Below are 16,551 nucleotides of genomic sequence, written 5' to 3'. Positions count from 1 at the left end.
CCACTGCTGTAAGGCAATCACAATGACATCACCATGACATCATAGATGAATAATGAATTCTAGATTGTCTCTTTGGCTGTGAACCGGTTAACCGCTTAATAGAGCACTTCACCCATTTTAAACCTCATCTACTGTACATATAATTGGTCCTCACTAATGCTCATAATTATTATTTCCCGAACCCTGATATTATTGTTGTATTATTATTATTATTGTATGGTAATGTATTGTCTTTCTGTTTATTTGTCCTGTTTTGTTTATTTTCTGTTCTGTGAATTGTTTGTATTATATTTCTCAATAAAAATAAAAAATAATAAAAAAGAAGAAACTACAGCCTTTCTCTTCCTGGAAAATTAGCAAATTGAAATGGAAACCATTGTTCTTGCATTGCATAATTTAAAATGTAATAACGTTTGAAATCTTGGTGGATATGACCAAACCTGCCTACCGATGATGTCACTGGTAGCAGTGGTAGGCAAGTTTCGGAACTGTCCACCTCCTCTGAGACACATTGTGATACAGTATGACTATGAGCATGAGGACCAATAATTATTATTATTTTCCCCAATTATTATGAAGATAAGGATGAAAATGGGTGAAGTGCTCCATTAAGCCCTATATACAGTACATTGTTGACAGGGGTCCCGCACAGGTCTGCCCTAGGCCCTCTCCCTTTTCCCCCTACACCAAATCTCTTTTCCGGAAATAGCCAATCTCCAAGCTCACAATGTAATGTGTTGTGTGAGCTTGTAGGTGAACTATTTTCCCTATTTTTTAAAATTTGTCAAAATGTTCCAATGAAAACCTTTGATACAGTGAAAATCCCATGACCTCATCATGGATGAGATCATAAGGGCTCGCTTCACCCGCCGGAGCTGAAAATAAAACATTAAGTTTCCTCTTACAAGGTTCTTCCTCGTGGTTTATGAATTACATTTCTAATGTGTACATACATAATGAGTTTGTCAGCATACAGTAACAATCATTTTGAACGTGTGTTAATAGGAAGGTTAAAAGACAAGGCTGAAGTGTCTTCGCAAAGGCCACAATCAAGATGTTCGATTTGTAACAAAAACAAAGAAAGTAGAAAGTAGACAATCTACAAGGTGTAGAATGGCTATTTTATTTGATTATTTATGTTAGAATTACAAAAGGATTGGAATTTTCGGACAAAATAATGTTAATGTTGCCACATTTTGAAAGTTATTTTAAAAAGAAAATGTACTTTGTCATTTCTACTTTTGAATACTTGAGTATTTTTAAACACAAGTATACTTTGACTTAAGTATTGGATAATTGAGTACTTTGTCCACCACTGGCATCAACTCGCAGTATTTCACATGTTACTGAACGGATTTATGTCTCAAACGGATATTTACATGCATAATAATAATAATAATGATAGTAATGCGAGACCTGCTGCATGTTATGATAATAATAAATGCCAAGTCGCTCAACTATATAATAATGGCTTCGTGGAAAGAAAAAAGAAAATATAAAATTAAAAAGGAAAATATTACAAAATATGATTTGTACTGTGTCATCCATTGTCAAACATGAGTGTTATCTGGGTATGCACTACAACAGGGGTTCTCAACGTTTTTGGCTGGGGACCCCCGGAAATGCTTTGGCCATGTCCCCCCCCCCCCAATACAAAAAAATTACCTTAATAATAGAGAGACCATATCAGAAATAAATACTGAAACCAGATATAATCATTAAGGAAAGTTTATGCATGTACTGTGTACTATGTAAACTCTTCATTTCCATTTTCTAGCCATTCAGGTGCAAAAAAACAAAAAAGCAAAAAAAACGACAAAAAGGGAAATAATTTGGGGACCCCCCAAAATAATTTGGCGACCCCCCCCCCGAGGGGTCGCGACCCACGGGTTGAGAACCCCTGCACTACAGACCAGACACACAGAATAGTGCATTTTCTAGTACAGGTGCAATTTGGTGAGATGTCTATTGTCTAGTCAAGATAAGGCAGTGGAATTCTGGGTAGTGTAGTTGAACCGACTGAATCAGCATCCGTCCATGAAGGTTAAACTTCCTGGCAGTCAGGTTACGGGAAACAAATGTCTGCGAAACAGGTAAATGTTCCTCTACCCATAATCAATACCCATCCTATATTACATTTGGCTTATACGTTTCAATGTTACTGCGGGCAAATTGTCCCGTATTTTGGATACTGTGTTTGTCTTGGGACAAAACCGGATTTTCAGTTCAGGTGGCCTGAACATCTAGTAAACACAATTCCCTCTAAGCCAATGTTTCTCAACCTCTAGTCCTGGGCCCAAAAGGGGTCCAAATGGACTCTTATGGGGTCTGTAACTCTGAGAGGGTACAAATGGAACCAAAATAGTGTACAACTGAAACCAAATGGACCGTGAGGGTCCATTTGGTTCCATTTGTACAAATGGAAAATCACAATAATAACAGAAGGGGAACGTGTTTCTCACCCCACCAATCAAAGACATCCTAACAGTCTTATCTAAGCCAATCAGAATCCATCTAAGCCAACCACAGACCTTCCAGCACTCTTATTACAGCCAATCATTGTCGTCCCAGCACTCTTGCTGATCGCAACCAATCCCTGATGTCCTAGCACTTTTATAACATCCAATGAGCGACGTCCCGGCACCTTTAAAAGAGCCAATCAGTGACGTCCCAGCAGCTTGGAGAAGAATCCAGCGGAGGGTGAAGACGGAGGCTTGCCGGAGGAGGCGGGGTCAACATCTTTCTCCGCCTTCTTCTTCTTATGCTCCGCTCCGGCCCCGCCTCCTCCCAGGAGCTCTTCCTCCTGCAGCTGCTCCAGCTCTGATTGGTCGAGCAGCTCAAAGTCCTCCACGTCGCTGTCAGACTCCTCCTCCTCCGCCAGATCAAAGGGCGTCAGCGATGTCACCTGCACTTCCTGGGGGCGGGGCCTCGACCGCGACCTCCTCTCGGTGGGGAGGTCGTCCGCGGATGTTACCGCGGCGACCACGGCGGCCTCTATCCTCTCCTGGATAGCGGAGGTGACGGCGGCCGCGATGGCGTCCGACGCCATCTGCTGGACAAGTTCCAGTGCCTGCGCCTCCACGCTGCCATAGGTCTGAGGAGGGGCTTGATTTGATGAGGGAAGGGGGGGAGGGGTCGGGAGGCCGATGCTGAGGTCGCTGTCGTCGCCGTTGCTAAGGCCGTTGTCCAGGGACGGGAATTCTGGGAGGGTAAACGCCTCTTCTTTGTCCAGGTCTGTGAGGTTGGGGAGAGAATGTAGGAAAAGGAATTATATATTTAGGAATGGCGTAGGAATGCGACAAAAACAAACAAAAAAAGAATGCGAAGCAATGAGTTTAGATCTTGTAGATCTGCTGATTTTGCTTCTTTTGAATGTGAATCCTGAGCAGTAACAGTTTCCCCCCCGACAGAGACGACGTCCCTGTGTCTCTCCACCTACCCTCTGAGTTCTCCGTCTGTGGCGTGTGTCCCTCGGACAGGTTGAACGTTCCGTTGTCCGTCCACGTCACGTCCGACACGTCTGTGTCCGAAACACACATCTCCTTACACACCGTGGAGTCCAGCTAACACACACACACACACACACACACACACACACACACACACACACACACACACACACACACACACACACACACACACACACACACACACACACACACACACACACACACACACACACACACACACACACACACACACACACACACACACACACACACAACCAAACCAACATTCCCATTAATATAATACACATGCACAATACACACTTCTGCTCATGGGAGAGACAAAACATCATGTAAAATATCTTATTTATATTAATTATTATCCTATTGGGACCCCACTTTGAGAACAGATGCCACAGAGGGTGTGTTCGGTAACACTGCCTCTCATTGCATGTACTGTACAGTAATTCACACAGAGAGAGAGAGAACTCAGATTACTGGATAAACAATAGTGGAAATGGAAGCAATGAAGAATGGGACATTGGAAGTGGAACACTATAAAGCTGAAGCTGATAAATGGTTACTCTATCTCAAGTGACAAGTCAAATTCATTCATTGTTTGATTTGAGATTCATTGTTTTGTGACGAGGATGCACATTCAACCTGGACGCGGGCAGGAGTGTGCATGCCCGTGTCCAGGTTGAATCTGGACGTGGGCAGGAGTGTGCATGCCCGTGTCCAGGTTGAATCTGGACGTGGGCAGGAGTGAGCATGCCCGTGTCCAGGTTGAATCTGGACGTGGGCAGGAGTGTGCATGCCCGTGTCCAGGTTGAATCTGGACGTGGGTAGGAGTGTGCATGCCCGTGTCCAGGTTGAATCTGGACGTGGGCAGGAGTGAGCATGCCCGTGTCCAGGTTGAATCTGGACGTGGGCAGGAGTGTGCATGCCCGTGTCCAGGTTGAATCTGGACGCGGGCAGGAGTGTGCATGCCCGTGTCCAGGTTGAATCTGGACGTGGGCAGGAGTGTGCATGCCCGTGTCCAGGTTGAATCTGGACGCGGGCAGGAGTGTGCATGCCCGTGTCCAGGTTGAATCTGGACGTGGGCAGGAGTGTGCATGCCCGTGTCCAGGTTGAATCTGGACGTGGGCAGGAGTGTGCATGCCCGTGTCCAGGTTGAATCTGCGTCCTCGTGTCAACTCAGCTGTTGGCATCATCATCGCAGATCCAATTAAAAGCACCTGAAATCCAATCCTCATGACATTACATCTGTGTGTGTGTGGACCCTGAGCCAGAGCCCTAAATTGCCAATGCACACTGTGTAAACATCGCTCCGTTTGACTAACAGCTCCGTGTCTGGACAGTGAGTGACGGCATAATCAGCACAAATCAAGTGTCCGAATAAGATCGTTAAGCTTCAGCGTCTTAACAGGAAACCCTGTTAATTTTTGCATCGACCATTGGAACGTTACAGTTTGTATTTCTGTTTGCCTTTTAGGCTTCTTAATCACAAATTGCACAGGGCAGATATATTTAATAATTAAAACAAATTCTTCATTACAACCCCATCAAGGCCTGCCAAAATACACTTTAGTCGACTAAAACATATGTATATTTAGTTGACTACATTCTTATGGTATTTAGTCAACTAAAACTAGACCATAACAAAAATACTTCAGGTGACTAAATTGTGACTAACACAAAATGGTTAAAAGAGTGCGTACAAATTTTGCTGTCAAAATTACCACTGATTCAGGTAGTCAACAGAGAAAGCTCCACAGGGAGTAGAGAAAAAAACGAAAAAAGTCTGTTAGGCCAAGTTTAGGCCAAATTTGTGAAACATTGTGAAAGGAGTCCCCCGTAGTGGTGCGCACCAAAAGTGCGCAAATCACCCGTTGCTCCCGACATGCATTGGTCCGACATGCGTTGTGTCGTGCTTGCGGTTAGGGTTAGGTTAGTGTTTGGGGTAGGGTGTCGGACTAATGACTGTCGGACTGTTAGTATGTCGGAACTTATGCCTGTAGCCCCCCCTGTTAGCCTACAAGCGTTTCCTAAACAATTAGCATAATATGTTAAATGTATTATCATTCTAAAATTATGCTTAGTTGTTCCACTTACAGCCAACCAGTTCAAGAAATATTGCTAGTTTCATCAATAAAATAATAATAATAATAATGATGGACCAAGATTCCAAATGTACTGTATCAATCATGGTGAACGAGAACTTTAACCATTTAAAGGCTGATATACTTCCCAGGGCTCTATACTAGATCCTATAGTATTTCCCTCTACACACCAAACCTCTTCACCGGGAAATAGCCCATCTACAAGCACACAACGCATAGCACTGTGAGCTTGTAGAGTTGCTGTTTTTGCCGAATGTCCGTGTATAGTATACTGTCAGAGTTATGAGTCAGAATTACTGTCCTCAAAATGTAAAAGTTTGAGAAGGACTGCGCTATAGGATTCAAGGGGTAGAAACATGTGAGGAGCTCCATCTTACCTTAGGGAACATGGAGGAGAGGTCTTCTTCTATGTTCTCCTTCTCACCCTGAGACTGGAGGAGTCGCTTCTCTGCACACAAAACAGGATATATCTCGTTTGTAATTGTAATGTTTATTGTATTGTGCCCACCATCAGTCCATCACATCATTGTCTCCACCAGGCCGAAGCATGGGGAGAGAGTATGTTTTGCACTCCGTCCGTCCGTCTGTGCACAGCTAATCTCCGGCACCTTTAACCCGGACGATGCCAAATTTTGCACACACACTCCCAGGATGCCAACGATGAACCTCTGCCCAGATTCGGTCCAAAAATCCCGCAAATCGTTTTACACTATCTCTATAGTCATGTGTTCAAGATAGATCTGTCCGATATTTCATATTCCATCCTAATTGGCTAACATAGGCTTACAAAGTTTGCAGGATTGGCCCTTTTGAAACAAAACGCCTCAAATCATGAACGCAGCATGCAATTTACACAGACTTTCACAGACTTTCCTACTAGACTGTGAAAAGGGTGGGATATATTCCTAGCATATCTACAAGTCTAATATAATAGGAATATATCCCACCCTTTTCACATTGGCCTGTTATATCGGTGGATTTTTGCAAAACACATTTTTGGAACAAAATGCCTCAAATCATCCAATTGCTATCAATGGTGTGTAAGAACAAATGGCACCCTTTTCACATTAGCCTATTATAGCGCCACCAGGAGGCCACAACCTGACCTGGCCTGGTGGAGACCTGTGCCCTGAGGGGCACTTTCTCTAGTTATTATTATTTTCTGTTTGGCTATTTTAGTTATTTTCAGAGAATGTTGAAAGTGAATATTGAACCAATGAAGTATTAACAAGCTTGTGACTACATAATAAGCACTGGGAAACAAAATAATAACCATTTGAACACAGGTTATTATTTTTTTTCATTCCCTGAATAGTAACTTTTATAGGTAAAAGTTATTGTATTTGGGCTAGAGACATTAAAATACAGTGTCAGCTTGTGCCTTCTTCAGGGTGTAATGAGTGTCTAGACTTGGATTTGTTATGCCTTTTTACCATAACTATTTTCAGGCCACTATATGCAGCCTGAAAATCAACGTGACGTGTTGTGAACTTGTACATCTGCTATTTTTGGTGAACTTGGTGTACTGTAGGCTGAAAAAGAACGCACTAAGTACAGTTTAACTGAAACTGTCCATTTTACTAAGTATAATGGACTTATTCAGTGGTTAGACTGATGCATTTTCTGTTTCTCTGTGTGTGTGTGTGTGTGTGTGTGTGTGTGCGTGCGTGCGTGCGTGCGTGCGTGCGTGCGTGCGTGCGTGCGTGCGTGCGTGCGTGCGTGCGTGCGTGCGTGCGTGCGTGCGTATTTTATGATAAGCTACTATAAGTTTACCGTGATTCTCTTTGATCCTGTGAAGGAAGTCCCCAACGCCGAAGTCCAGCTTCTGCAGAACTGGCTTCAGCCACATGAGGAACTCAGGGGAGGAGATGAGGGGCCACAGGAATACCCCCAGAACTGTAGCCCACATTGTGTAGGACATTAGTTCAGTTTAGTTTTATTTGCACACATACAATGTTAAAATATGTGACAAAAGACAAAAATGGGGGGAAAAATATATACTTTTATATGGAAATGAACAAGAATCTAAATCAAAACATGATAGTGTCTTTGACACTAGTGTCTTTGATAAAATATACTATGCTTATGCGTACACGTATCTTATTCCTATAAAGACATTTTGATTTCAGCCATGGATTTGAAAAATGTTTCTAAGCAGAAGTTTAATAACACAAGACGTCTCAGTGCCAGTTTGTCTACATCAAAAATATGAACAGAACACGTACCTAAAATGCAGGTGATAATGAATCCAGGAATGTAGCGTCCTAAGACAGCAAAGAAGGTGCACACACTGCAGACCAGCAAGCAAAACTAAAACCAGGAAGAAGGAAACATCTCATTACATAATAATAAAGATAATATAATATAATATGGTTGTTGTCGGATGGAAACCTTGTCCCCTTTTTATTATGATTCTTATAACGATTTTATCTTAAGCTTGTGGAGCTTCTCAAACTTTTTTGAGTCTGAGAGTGTACAAATATGGACCCGTCCATTTGGTCCATTAAACATAAGAAGTTGAAACATGGAGATACAAGGTTTCTGCCCGACAGCAACGTTAGAAGAAGAAGAAGAAGAATAAAGTGGTAGATATTGACCTTGCCAGGGTTCTGCTGTTTGAAGGACGAGGTTTCCTGTAGGAACGATCTGAACGACTCACTGATCTCTGGTCCAAGACTGGACCTGCTGTCCTGACCCGAATCCATGAGCTCCCAGCTGGAGAGAGACACAAAACAAACACACCCCAAACCATGAACTATAACAGAGAGTTTAGTCGGTTGGCCTCAACTAGGACAGATTATTTTTTGTTTTTTTATTATTATTTTGTTGAAATGAGGGATCATACACTGCTGCCGTTCCCTCTGTAAATACAGCTAGGTCTAATTGTATTTGTTGATCACACGTATTAATGTGTTAATGTGGGAAAATGCGGACGGCAGATAGAAATTGGCTAATTGCACACAATGTTCATTCATCTATTCAATCTCTCTCTCTCTCTCTCTCTCTCTCTCTCTCTCTCTCTCTCTCTCTCTCTCTCTCTCTCCTCTCTCTCTCTCTCTCTCCCTCTCTCTCTCTCTTACAGGCCCTGCAGCAACACAATTTATCATTTACAATTGGGCATTTAGCAGACGCCCTTCATCCACAAGAAGTGTGTGAGATCAGCATAAACAGAGTAAACACTGTAATTAGAGTGCAGAGAGAACAGTAGTGCATCAAATAAACTATACCAAAGCATCAAAAACCTAGCATAGCTCTATGGCGGCAACAATATGCTATCAATAACATTCTGCATTTGAAACTATAGGATGCCAGGTCAACAATGCATCTGTCTAAACCAGTGTTTCCCATATTTCAAAAAGTGACCAGAAGGGATAGGAAGGACAGATGAGTGCTAGGGGGTGTGGTGGAGTGAAGAGGGGGAGGAAGAGTGTAGGACGCGTGGAGCGTCGTCCAGGGTGTTTTAGGAAAGGGAGAAGAGTCTAGGATGCATGGAGTGTTGTCAAGGGTGTTTTAGGGAAGGGAGAACAGTCTAGGACGCGTGGAGCGTTGTCAATGGTGTTTTATGGAAGGGAGAAGAGTCTAGGACGTGTGGAGCGTAGTCCAGGGTGTTTTAGGGAAGGAAGAAGAGTCTAGGACGTGTGAAGCGTAGTCCAGGGTGTTTTAGGGGAGGGAGAAGAGTCTAGGACGTGTGAAGCGTAGTACAAGGTGTTTAATTGAAGGAAGAAGAGTCTAGGACGTGTGAAGCGTAGTCCAGGGTGTTTTAGGGAAGGGAGAAGAGTCTAGGACGTGTAGGACCTGTGGAGCGCTCTCCAGGGTGTTTTAGCGAAGGCTTGACCAGCATTCCCGTGATCTACTGTAAGTGAGTGGAGAGGGCACACGCAAGTCACAAGATCACAAGCCCACCTCTTTGACATTTAAGCTTTAAGGCTCCCAGCTGACTTGATGACATACACACATACATGTCCCTACAGTACATACGTACACGTACTGTACATATGCTAGTTCTGTGTGCTTGGCTCACACACAGTACAGCAGCTGTAAACACTGTTGAGGTGCTGTAAATACACACAGGATCTAAGTTCATTGTAAGGTGAGACAACATGGGGGACAACACACGCACGCACGCGCACGCACGCACGCACGCACGCACGCACGCACGCACGCACGCACGCACGCACGCACGCACGCACGCACGCACGCACGCACACACACACACACACACACACACACACACACACACACACACACACACACACACACACACACACACATACGTACAAACTCATCCCACATCTGTCTGTCTGTCTGTCTGTCCGTCCGTCCCGTCCGTCCGTCCGTCCGTCCGTCCGTCCATCCATACAATATACTGTATAGATAAATGGTGTATTCCTTTCTCCAAAGCACTTTACAGTATACTATCACATTCACCCATCCATTATGTGAACAGGAATTGTTGGGGGTTCACAGTGTCTTGATCAAGGACACTTGGACATACAGTCAGGTGGATCTGGGGATTGAACCGGGAACTGTTTCCCGGGCGGCCTCTCTGTCTCCTATTCTCCACGATTTTTCAAAACATAGCATATCTACAAGCTAATAGCGCGGCACAAAGTGAGCTTGTAACCACTGAGTGAGCTTGTAGATCTGCTATCCGACGTATAAAATAATGGCTACTGTGGTGAACATCTAAGGTGACATGGATGCTTTCCTGCTTTTAATGGTTCCATGCATGTTCAGGTGAGGTGAGTTCAAGCTGTGTGGAATAATAACCCAACACCCATGTGACACCCTTTGGGTGGGTGGGTGAGGGAGGTGACAACTGTATCACCTTTTATGACTTCTGACTCAGCTCCAAGGAATGGTTGCCAGCCAGAGAGAAAGAGAAAGAGAGCGGCGGGGGGGGGGGGGGGTTGGTGGAAGAGAAGAACGAAGTCACAGGTTTGATACCTGTGTGTGTGTGTGTGTGTGTGTGTGTGTGTGTGTGTGTGTGTGTGTGTGTGTGTGTGTTCCTGAACAGCTGTGTCCTGTTGTGTTCTTGAGCAAGACACTGAAATGCCCCCTCCCCCCATACACACACACACACATGCAGGCTTGTTTGCGTCAATCTCTGTTTGAAGCTATCATTCCCTGCTTTCATATGACATGAAAAAACGAAAATTCAAAATAATCCAATGGCAGTCCCTCAGTCAAATTTAGTCACATATTATGTTTGAATACAGGCCTCTGTTTTGCTCTGTGATGGATGTGACTGAGGATCATCTCACCTGGCGTGTGTGTGTGTGTGTGTGTGTGTGTGTGTGTGTGTGTGTGTGTGTGTGTGTGTGTGTGTGTGTGTGTGTGTGTGTGTGTGTGTGTGTGCATTCCAAAGCGGTCTGTCCCTGTGCCAGCACTCTCAACGCTTCAACGCTTTGCCGTGTCAGTGTCGCAACTTGGCCCACGACTCACTGCACGGGACGCCACACGGCAACCGGAAGTGATCCTTGAGTGATGTCATTTGCAGCTTTTCTTTTGCACACACGTACACACGCACAGGCACACACAGGCACACACAGGCACACACACACGGATGCACGCGTGTTGTTGTACTGTATTGTGTAGTTGTGTAGCTCAGTGGTTTCCAAACTTTTCAGGTCGAGACGCAAAATAGAGATTAGACGTTTGCCTGGGACCCAAACTACTGAAAATAGACAGGTTGCTGTCTGTCTGTCTGTCTGTCTGTCTGTCTGTCTGTCTGTCTGTCTGTCTGTCTGTCTGTCTGTCTAGCTAGAACATTGTCAAACAGCTCTTGCTGTTGCTGATACCGACAATAAGCCCCTCCGACTTACTTACTATTTTCTAGAAGTGGAAAGGCTTATTTGCTTCAGATGACACTTGGTCGAACAAAGCAAACAGCGTCCTGTTTCTAAATGACCTATCCACTGTATCAAAATGACCTATCCACTTATTCCACTATATCCCGCAAATATAACATAATGTTCGGCCTCACTTTGGTCTATTTCTTTTTTATGGAAAAGGATATATTTGGTTGAATTTGGGGAGATGAACTCTTGGATGAGCTCGACATCCTTCATGCCTCTACGGCAGCTGTTGGAAGGCCAGACGGACGGACATACTGACTGACAGATGGACAGACAGACGGGAGGTAATCGCTGGAACAACAACAGCGGCAGGCAGCAGCATGTCTGAGCCTCTAACAAGCTTTAAAAATAGACACACACAAACAATGTGAGGAACGGCGGCAAAAACACGCCCGGCAGCCTGTTCACATGGTGACAGAGGCAGACGGTAAATATGTTTACGTACAGCCCTCTGTGTGTGCAAGTCAACGGAGGAACATAAAGTGCGTTCGGCAGGAATCAGGAACTCGAGGACACTTCAGTGAGCAACCGGGAAGGGCCCTGGGAATCAAATCGGGGGCCGCCTGAAGCGAATAGGGCCAGGGTCACACACATCCTCGTGTTGTGTTATGAACGACACTACTTTTTTTTTTTTAAGATATTTTTTGCGGCTTACGCCTTTTATTGGTTTTCGAAGGGACAGACAGTACGCTGACAGGAAACGGGAGAGAGATGGGGGAAGACATGCAGTAAAGGCCGTGTCGGGCTCGGGAGTCGAACCCGCGGCACACTGCGACTGGATTACCAGTCTGGTGCCCAGACGGTTACGCCACCGCCTGGGCCTGAACGACACTACTAAAACGATACAACCAAGCCTAGTCTCTAGTCTAATTCACTGTCTATCTGTACGAAGCCAGTCAGTTTTGTACTTTATTGTAAGCTCAAAGGTATATACTGTATGTAACAGTGTTTAGCAGCAGAAACACGCTGCCCTCTCGCTGTGTGTTGGTGTTTACGCTGTTTGTTTTGGTAGCCCAAGAACGCCCTGTCCTGTCCGGGTGAAAACACCACAATACAGTGTTTCTGCAGGTAAACAGCACCACCCTACTCCAGTGGTTGATCCAAATGATGGGTCAAATGTATTGTTTCGTTATGTAAACACAGTTGTATACACTGTACTACTGTATGCCTTCAAAGATCTGCTATTTACAGCAAGCCATACCGTCATACGCTGGAGCATACATGGGCCATTAGAAGTCCACTTCAAGCCGGCCAGACCAACCATCTCCAAGCCAACAGCTACAAGCCATATTAGATGACAGTGCTATTTACTCAGAGTATTACATGACAGTCTTATTTACTCTGAGTATGACGCGAGCGAATGTACCGTATGTATGTCTGCTGCTTTCCAAGAAAGAAGCCTGATGTCCCGTTCCCTGTACCATGCTAGTGACTCGACTTGATTTCAGCCAAACGACTTCACCAGCACAAATTCAAAAGTTTAGATGGGTCGTTCCCAATCACAGGACTCAGAACCCATTTGTGGGGTCACGGACTCATTTTCATGGGTGCCTTTATTTTTGGTTTCCTACATTTTGTTTTTCGGTATTATTATTATTGTTATTTCAAAACATCAAAAAACATTCCCAAAAGCTTTTTTCATAAATTCCATGAATAGAAAACCCCCGGGCCCGGAACACTCTCAAGGATCCCTGTGGGTCCGGTCCCCCAGACCCTCACTATTGAAGGATCCCTGTGGGTCCGGTCCCCCAGACCCTCACTATTGAAGGATCCCTGTGGGTCCCCCAGACCCTCACTATTGAAGGATCCCTGTGGGTCCGGTCCCCCAGACCCTCACTATTGAAGGATCCCTGTGGGTCCGGTCCCCCAGACCCTCACTATTGAAGGATCCCTGTGGGTCCGGTCCCCCAGACCCTCACTATTGAAGGATCCCTGTGGGTCCGGTCCCCCAGACCCTCACTATTGAAGGATCCCTGTGGGTCCGGTCCCCCAGACCCTCACTATTGAAGGATCCCTGTGGGTCCCCCAGACCCTCACTATTGAGAACCAGGATCCCTGTGGGTCCACTCCCCCAGACCCTCACTATTGAGAACCAGGTACACCGTACCCCCCCAAAAAATCTTATTTTCTATCAATTACACACCCTACGAAGCCTTGAATTCATGGAGATTTCTTTGGTTTTGTTGCATTCATGAGCCAATAATTTGATGACCGGATCATCGGTCAGTAGAAGACTCTTCGAGTCGGTCATCAAATTATCGGCTTAGGAATATGTATATGCAAGTTAGTGTACATTTGTTCAAACCTTTGAATAAGCACATTTTTAAAGCGAACATTTTGAATTAAAATAAAAGCCGGGAACTAAATATTTTGTTATGGGGGTTGGCGGCCAAATACGGTATATATAATTGTGGGGCTCCTTGGCATGAAAAAGTTTGAGAACCACTGACATAGAAACAGATTTTTCAGAAAACTGTTAGAAGACTTTTTTTTAAATCACAGCCTCAGGTCTTAATGAGCTAGGAATGCAGGAAAAAAAAAGCTCCATGAATTCAAGGTGTGCACTTGATAGAAAACAAGTCATTTTTTGGGGTGAACTACTACTTTCAGATATTTCCATACCTTACTGCTGCGCCGTGAGCTTCAGGGGACATCCAGAGAGCTTTGGGGGGTCCTTCTCCACAGATCTCTAACACAGTAGAAGATGTATACAATGACACAACACTTTTTGGGGAATTTCTTTGTCCGGGCCAAGCGGGAGAGGTTGAAGGAGGGTTCTGGTGCGTTCCGGGGCGGTCCTATCCGGTCCGGGTCACGTCTGACTATGTTTTTTGATTTGTTTTGTTTCTTAATACGTATCACAGCACACACGCATAGAGTACACACACACGGCGCGAGAGGAGAGAGCAGAGCTAGTGTTTATCTTCAGTGGGAGCTTGGCTGGAGGTGTGGAGTATTTCAAGCAAAGGGGCACCCGGCTAAAAATAGAGCCGGTCACACAGCATTCTACCAGGACGCATGCTGGGCTTCAGGAGGACAGAAACACACCCCCGTCACCCAACCACCCCCCGATGCCCCCCCACCCCACCCTGGCCTACTTCATCACCCCCTTGTGATGTCGGGTCGACTCGGGTGGGGTTGTTGTCAGAATGGAGGGAGGCCGCCTTCAGGAAGATGGAAACAGTTAGCCTAGTTTTTGTTAAACGAAATTGTCAATACATTTAGTCCTATAGTTTTAGTCGTTGTACCTACTTTTTTTTAGTTTTTTGTCAGTGAAAAGGGTATAGTCGACGAACATTTTCCGTCGACGAAATCAACACTGATGGAGGAAATACTCGGATGTTTTGAAAAGTAGAAATACTACAATGTTACTCTGTTACAAGTTAAACACCTGTATTCTCAACTTGACTATAGTTTACGCCAAAAGTATATAGGCTTTTGGTTCCCCAATTCATTTTCCTCGAGGGCCATATCTTGACTAGGGTGGGTGCCGAGTCCGCACACATGAAAAATTGGGGGTTTTATTTTTTAAGCTTAATTAATTAAGCTTAGAATAGATGTAGAACAGTTGTTCTCAACCAGTGGTCCGGGGACCACCAGTGGTCCTTGAGGGGGTTCATGGTGGTCTCCAGCTAAATGACGGAGAGTTGGTAACCAAATGGACCCTTATAGATCTGAGAGTGTAAAATGTATTCTTTTTCAGGGCAAGACCCCATTTGAAAAGATATGGCAGGGATTCTCATCTTTTAATTTGAAGGATGCCCAGTTTGACATGCAAAGGCTACTGACCCCCATTAAATGCCATTTATGCCATTTAAGTTTTTTGGGGGGAAATTCTTCCAGGGGCCACAAGGGGGCGCTTCGCGGGCCGCCTTTTGGGGAACCCTTGTTGCTGTCAGGCAGAAACCTCTTATCTCCATGTATTGTTTTTTTGTAAATGAACGCCCTACTTGATCATGCAGCATTGCACTAAAGTCTACAACATAGCAGATCTACAAGCTTGAAACGCGGCACGAAGCGACATGTTTTGTGCTTGTTGATCTGCCAATTCTTTTAGCAATTTTTTTATTTGAATCCTGAAAAGTAACAGTTTTGGACATATGAGGTTTCCACCCGACAGAGGCGACATACTTCAAGTAAAGGTTTTCAAAATGTGTCCATTTAGGTGGGTGAACACGGACATTGCTGTTCCTTGGAGTGGTTGCATCACTCAAAAAAAAGATGTCAGATCCACAACGTGACGCGCTGTATGCGTATAGATCTGACATTTTCAAATATACATATAAAACAGGGCTAAATTGGCGAAATATAATATATAATATAGCGAAAACATAAAGTTATGTTTTCGCTATATTAATCTAAATTATACAAAGTAACTAGTAACTTAAGTTTTCAAATAACTGCAGTCGCATGAAAAGTACAATAATTTGTAGTGGAGTATAGAAGTATAGAAATAAATGTAAATACTCAAGTAAAGTAAAATTGTACTGAGATAGTAAATGTACTTAGTTGCTGTCCTTAAATGATGGGGGGGGGGGGGTGCTGATGGGAGGGGGGGTGTATGTCTGTCTGTCTGCTGCTATATTGTTTCATCTCCTGACTCAAGGTCGAGGTGTTGATGTGTGAGAGTGATATACTGTACAGATATAGAATAATAATAATAATAATAATAGATGCACAGATATAAAAGACATACAGTATGGTGTATGTCACACGTAATGCCAAACCGGCTGCTGCTAATGTAGTAGCCAACGATGGCAGTGGAGAAGGTCGCCAAGTTCAAGTTCCTTGGTATACATGTAGAGCTACATTGGCTAGTTTCACTACTTTTTTATGGAATTTCTTACAAGTGTTTGTTTGTTTGTTTTAAAAAATATAAACTATTTTTAAAAAGGTGGGGGGGGAGAGGAATTTAAATTAAAAAAAAATTCTGTTGTAGGAAACAAAACAGCATTTTTACTCAAGTCGTGACCCATAAAGATTGGTCCGTGAACCACAAACGGGTCCCGTCCCACTGTTTGGGAAACAGAACAGTGGTGTAGACTAGAGGACCTTGAACCATCCACGCCACACGTGGTGAAAATGGTCCGAGACCCACAAACGGGTCCCGTCCCACTGTTTGGG

General features: G+C 44.4%; 1 protein-coding gene across 2 annotated transcripts in view; it reads right to left on the bottom strand.

Annotated features, from left to right (window-relative positions):
• Window positions 1-1,870: 1,870 nt before the first annotated feature.
• Window positions 1,871-16,551, bottom strand: part of retreg1 (reticulophagy regulator 1) — a 28,570-nt gene continuing 13,889 nt past the window's right edge. The window contains exons 1-7 of one of the 2 annotated variants that reach the window (XM_079529998.1): window positions 14,050-14,232; window positions 8,167-8,284; window positions 7,795-7,879; window positions 7,343-7,465; window positions 5,947-6,017; window positions 3,440-3,563; window positions 1,871-3,234 (exon numbers count right to left, since the gene is read on the bottom strand). In XM_079529998.1, coding sequence (XP_079386124.1) covers window positions 2,660-3,234; window positions 3,440-3,563; window positions 5,947-6,017; window positions 7,343-7,465; window positions 7,795-7,879; window positions 8,167-8,284; window positions 14,050-14,081 — 1,128 coding nt within the window. In that variant the 5' untranslated portion in view covers window positions 14,082-14,232 and the 3' untranslated portion in view covers window positions 1,871-2,659. Of the gene's footprint in view, window positions 3,235-3,439; window positions 3,564-5,946; window positions 6,018-7,342; window positions 7,466-7,794; window positions 7,880-8,166; window positions 8,285-14,049; window positions 14,233-16,551 lie in introns of those variants that run through there. The other variant, XM_079529997.1, reaches the window with a different exon arrangement.

Source organism: Electrona antarctica (genome assembly GCF_951216825.1).
Source record: "Electrona antarctica genome assembly, chromosome: 19".
NCBI classification, from domain to species: Eukaryota; Metazoa; Chordata; class Actinopteri; order Myctophiformes; family Myctophidae; genus Electrona; species Electrona antarctica.
Note: the sequence above shows the minus strand (reverse complement) of the source record. Positions and strands in the feature narration are given on the sequence as shown.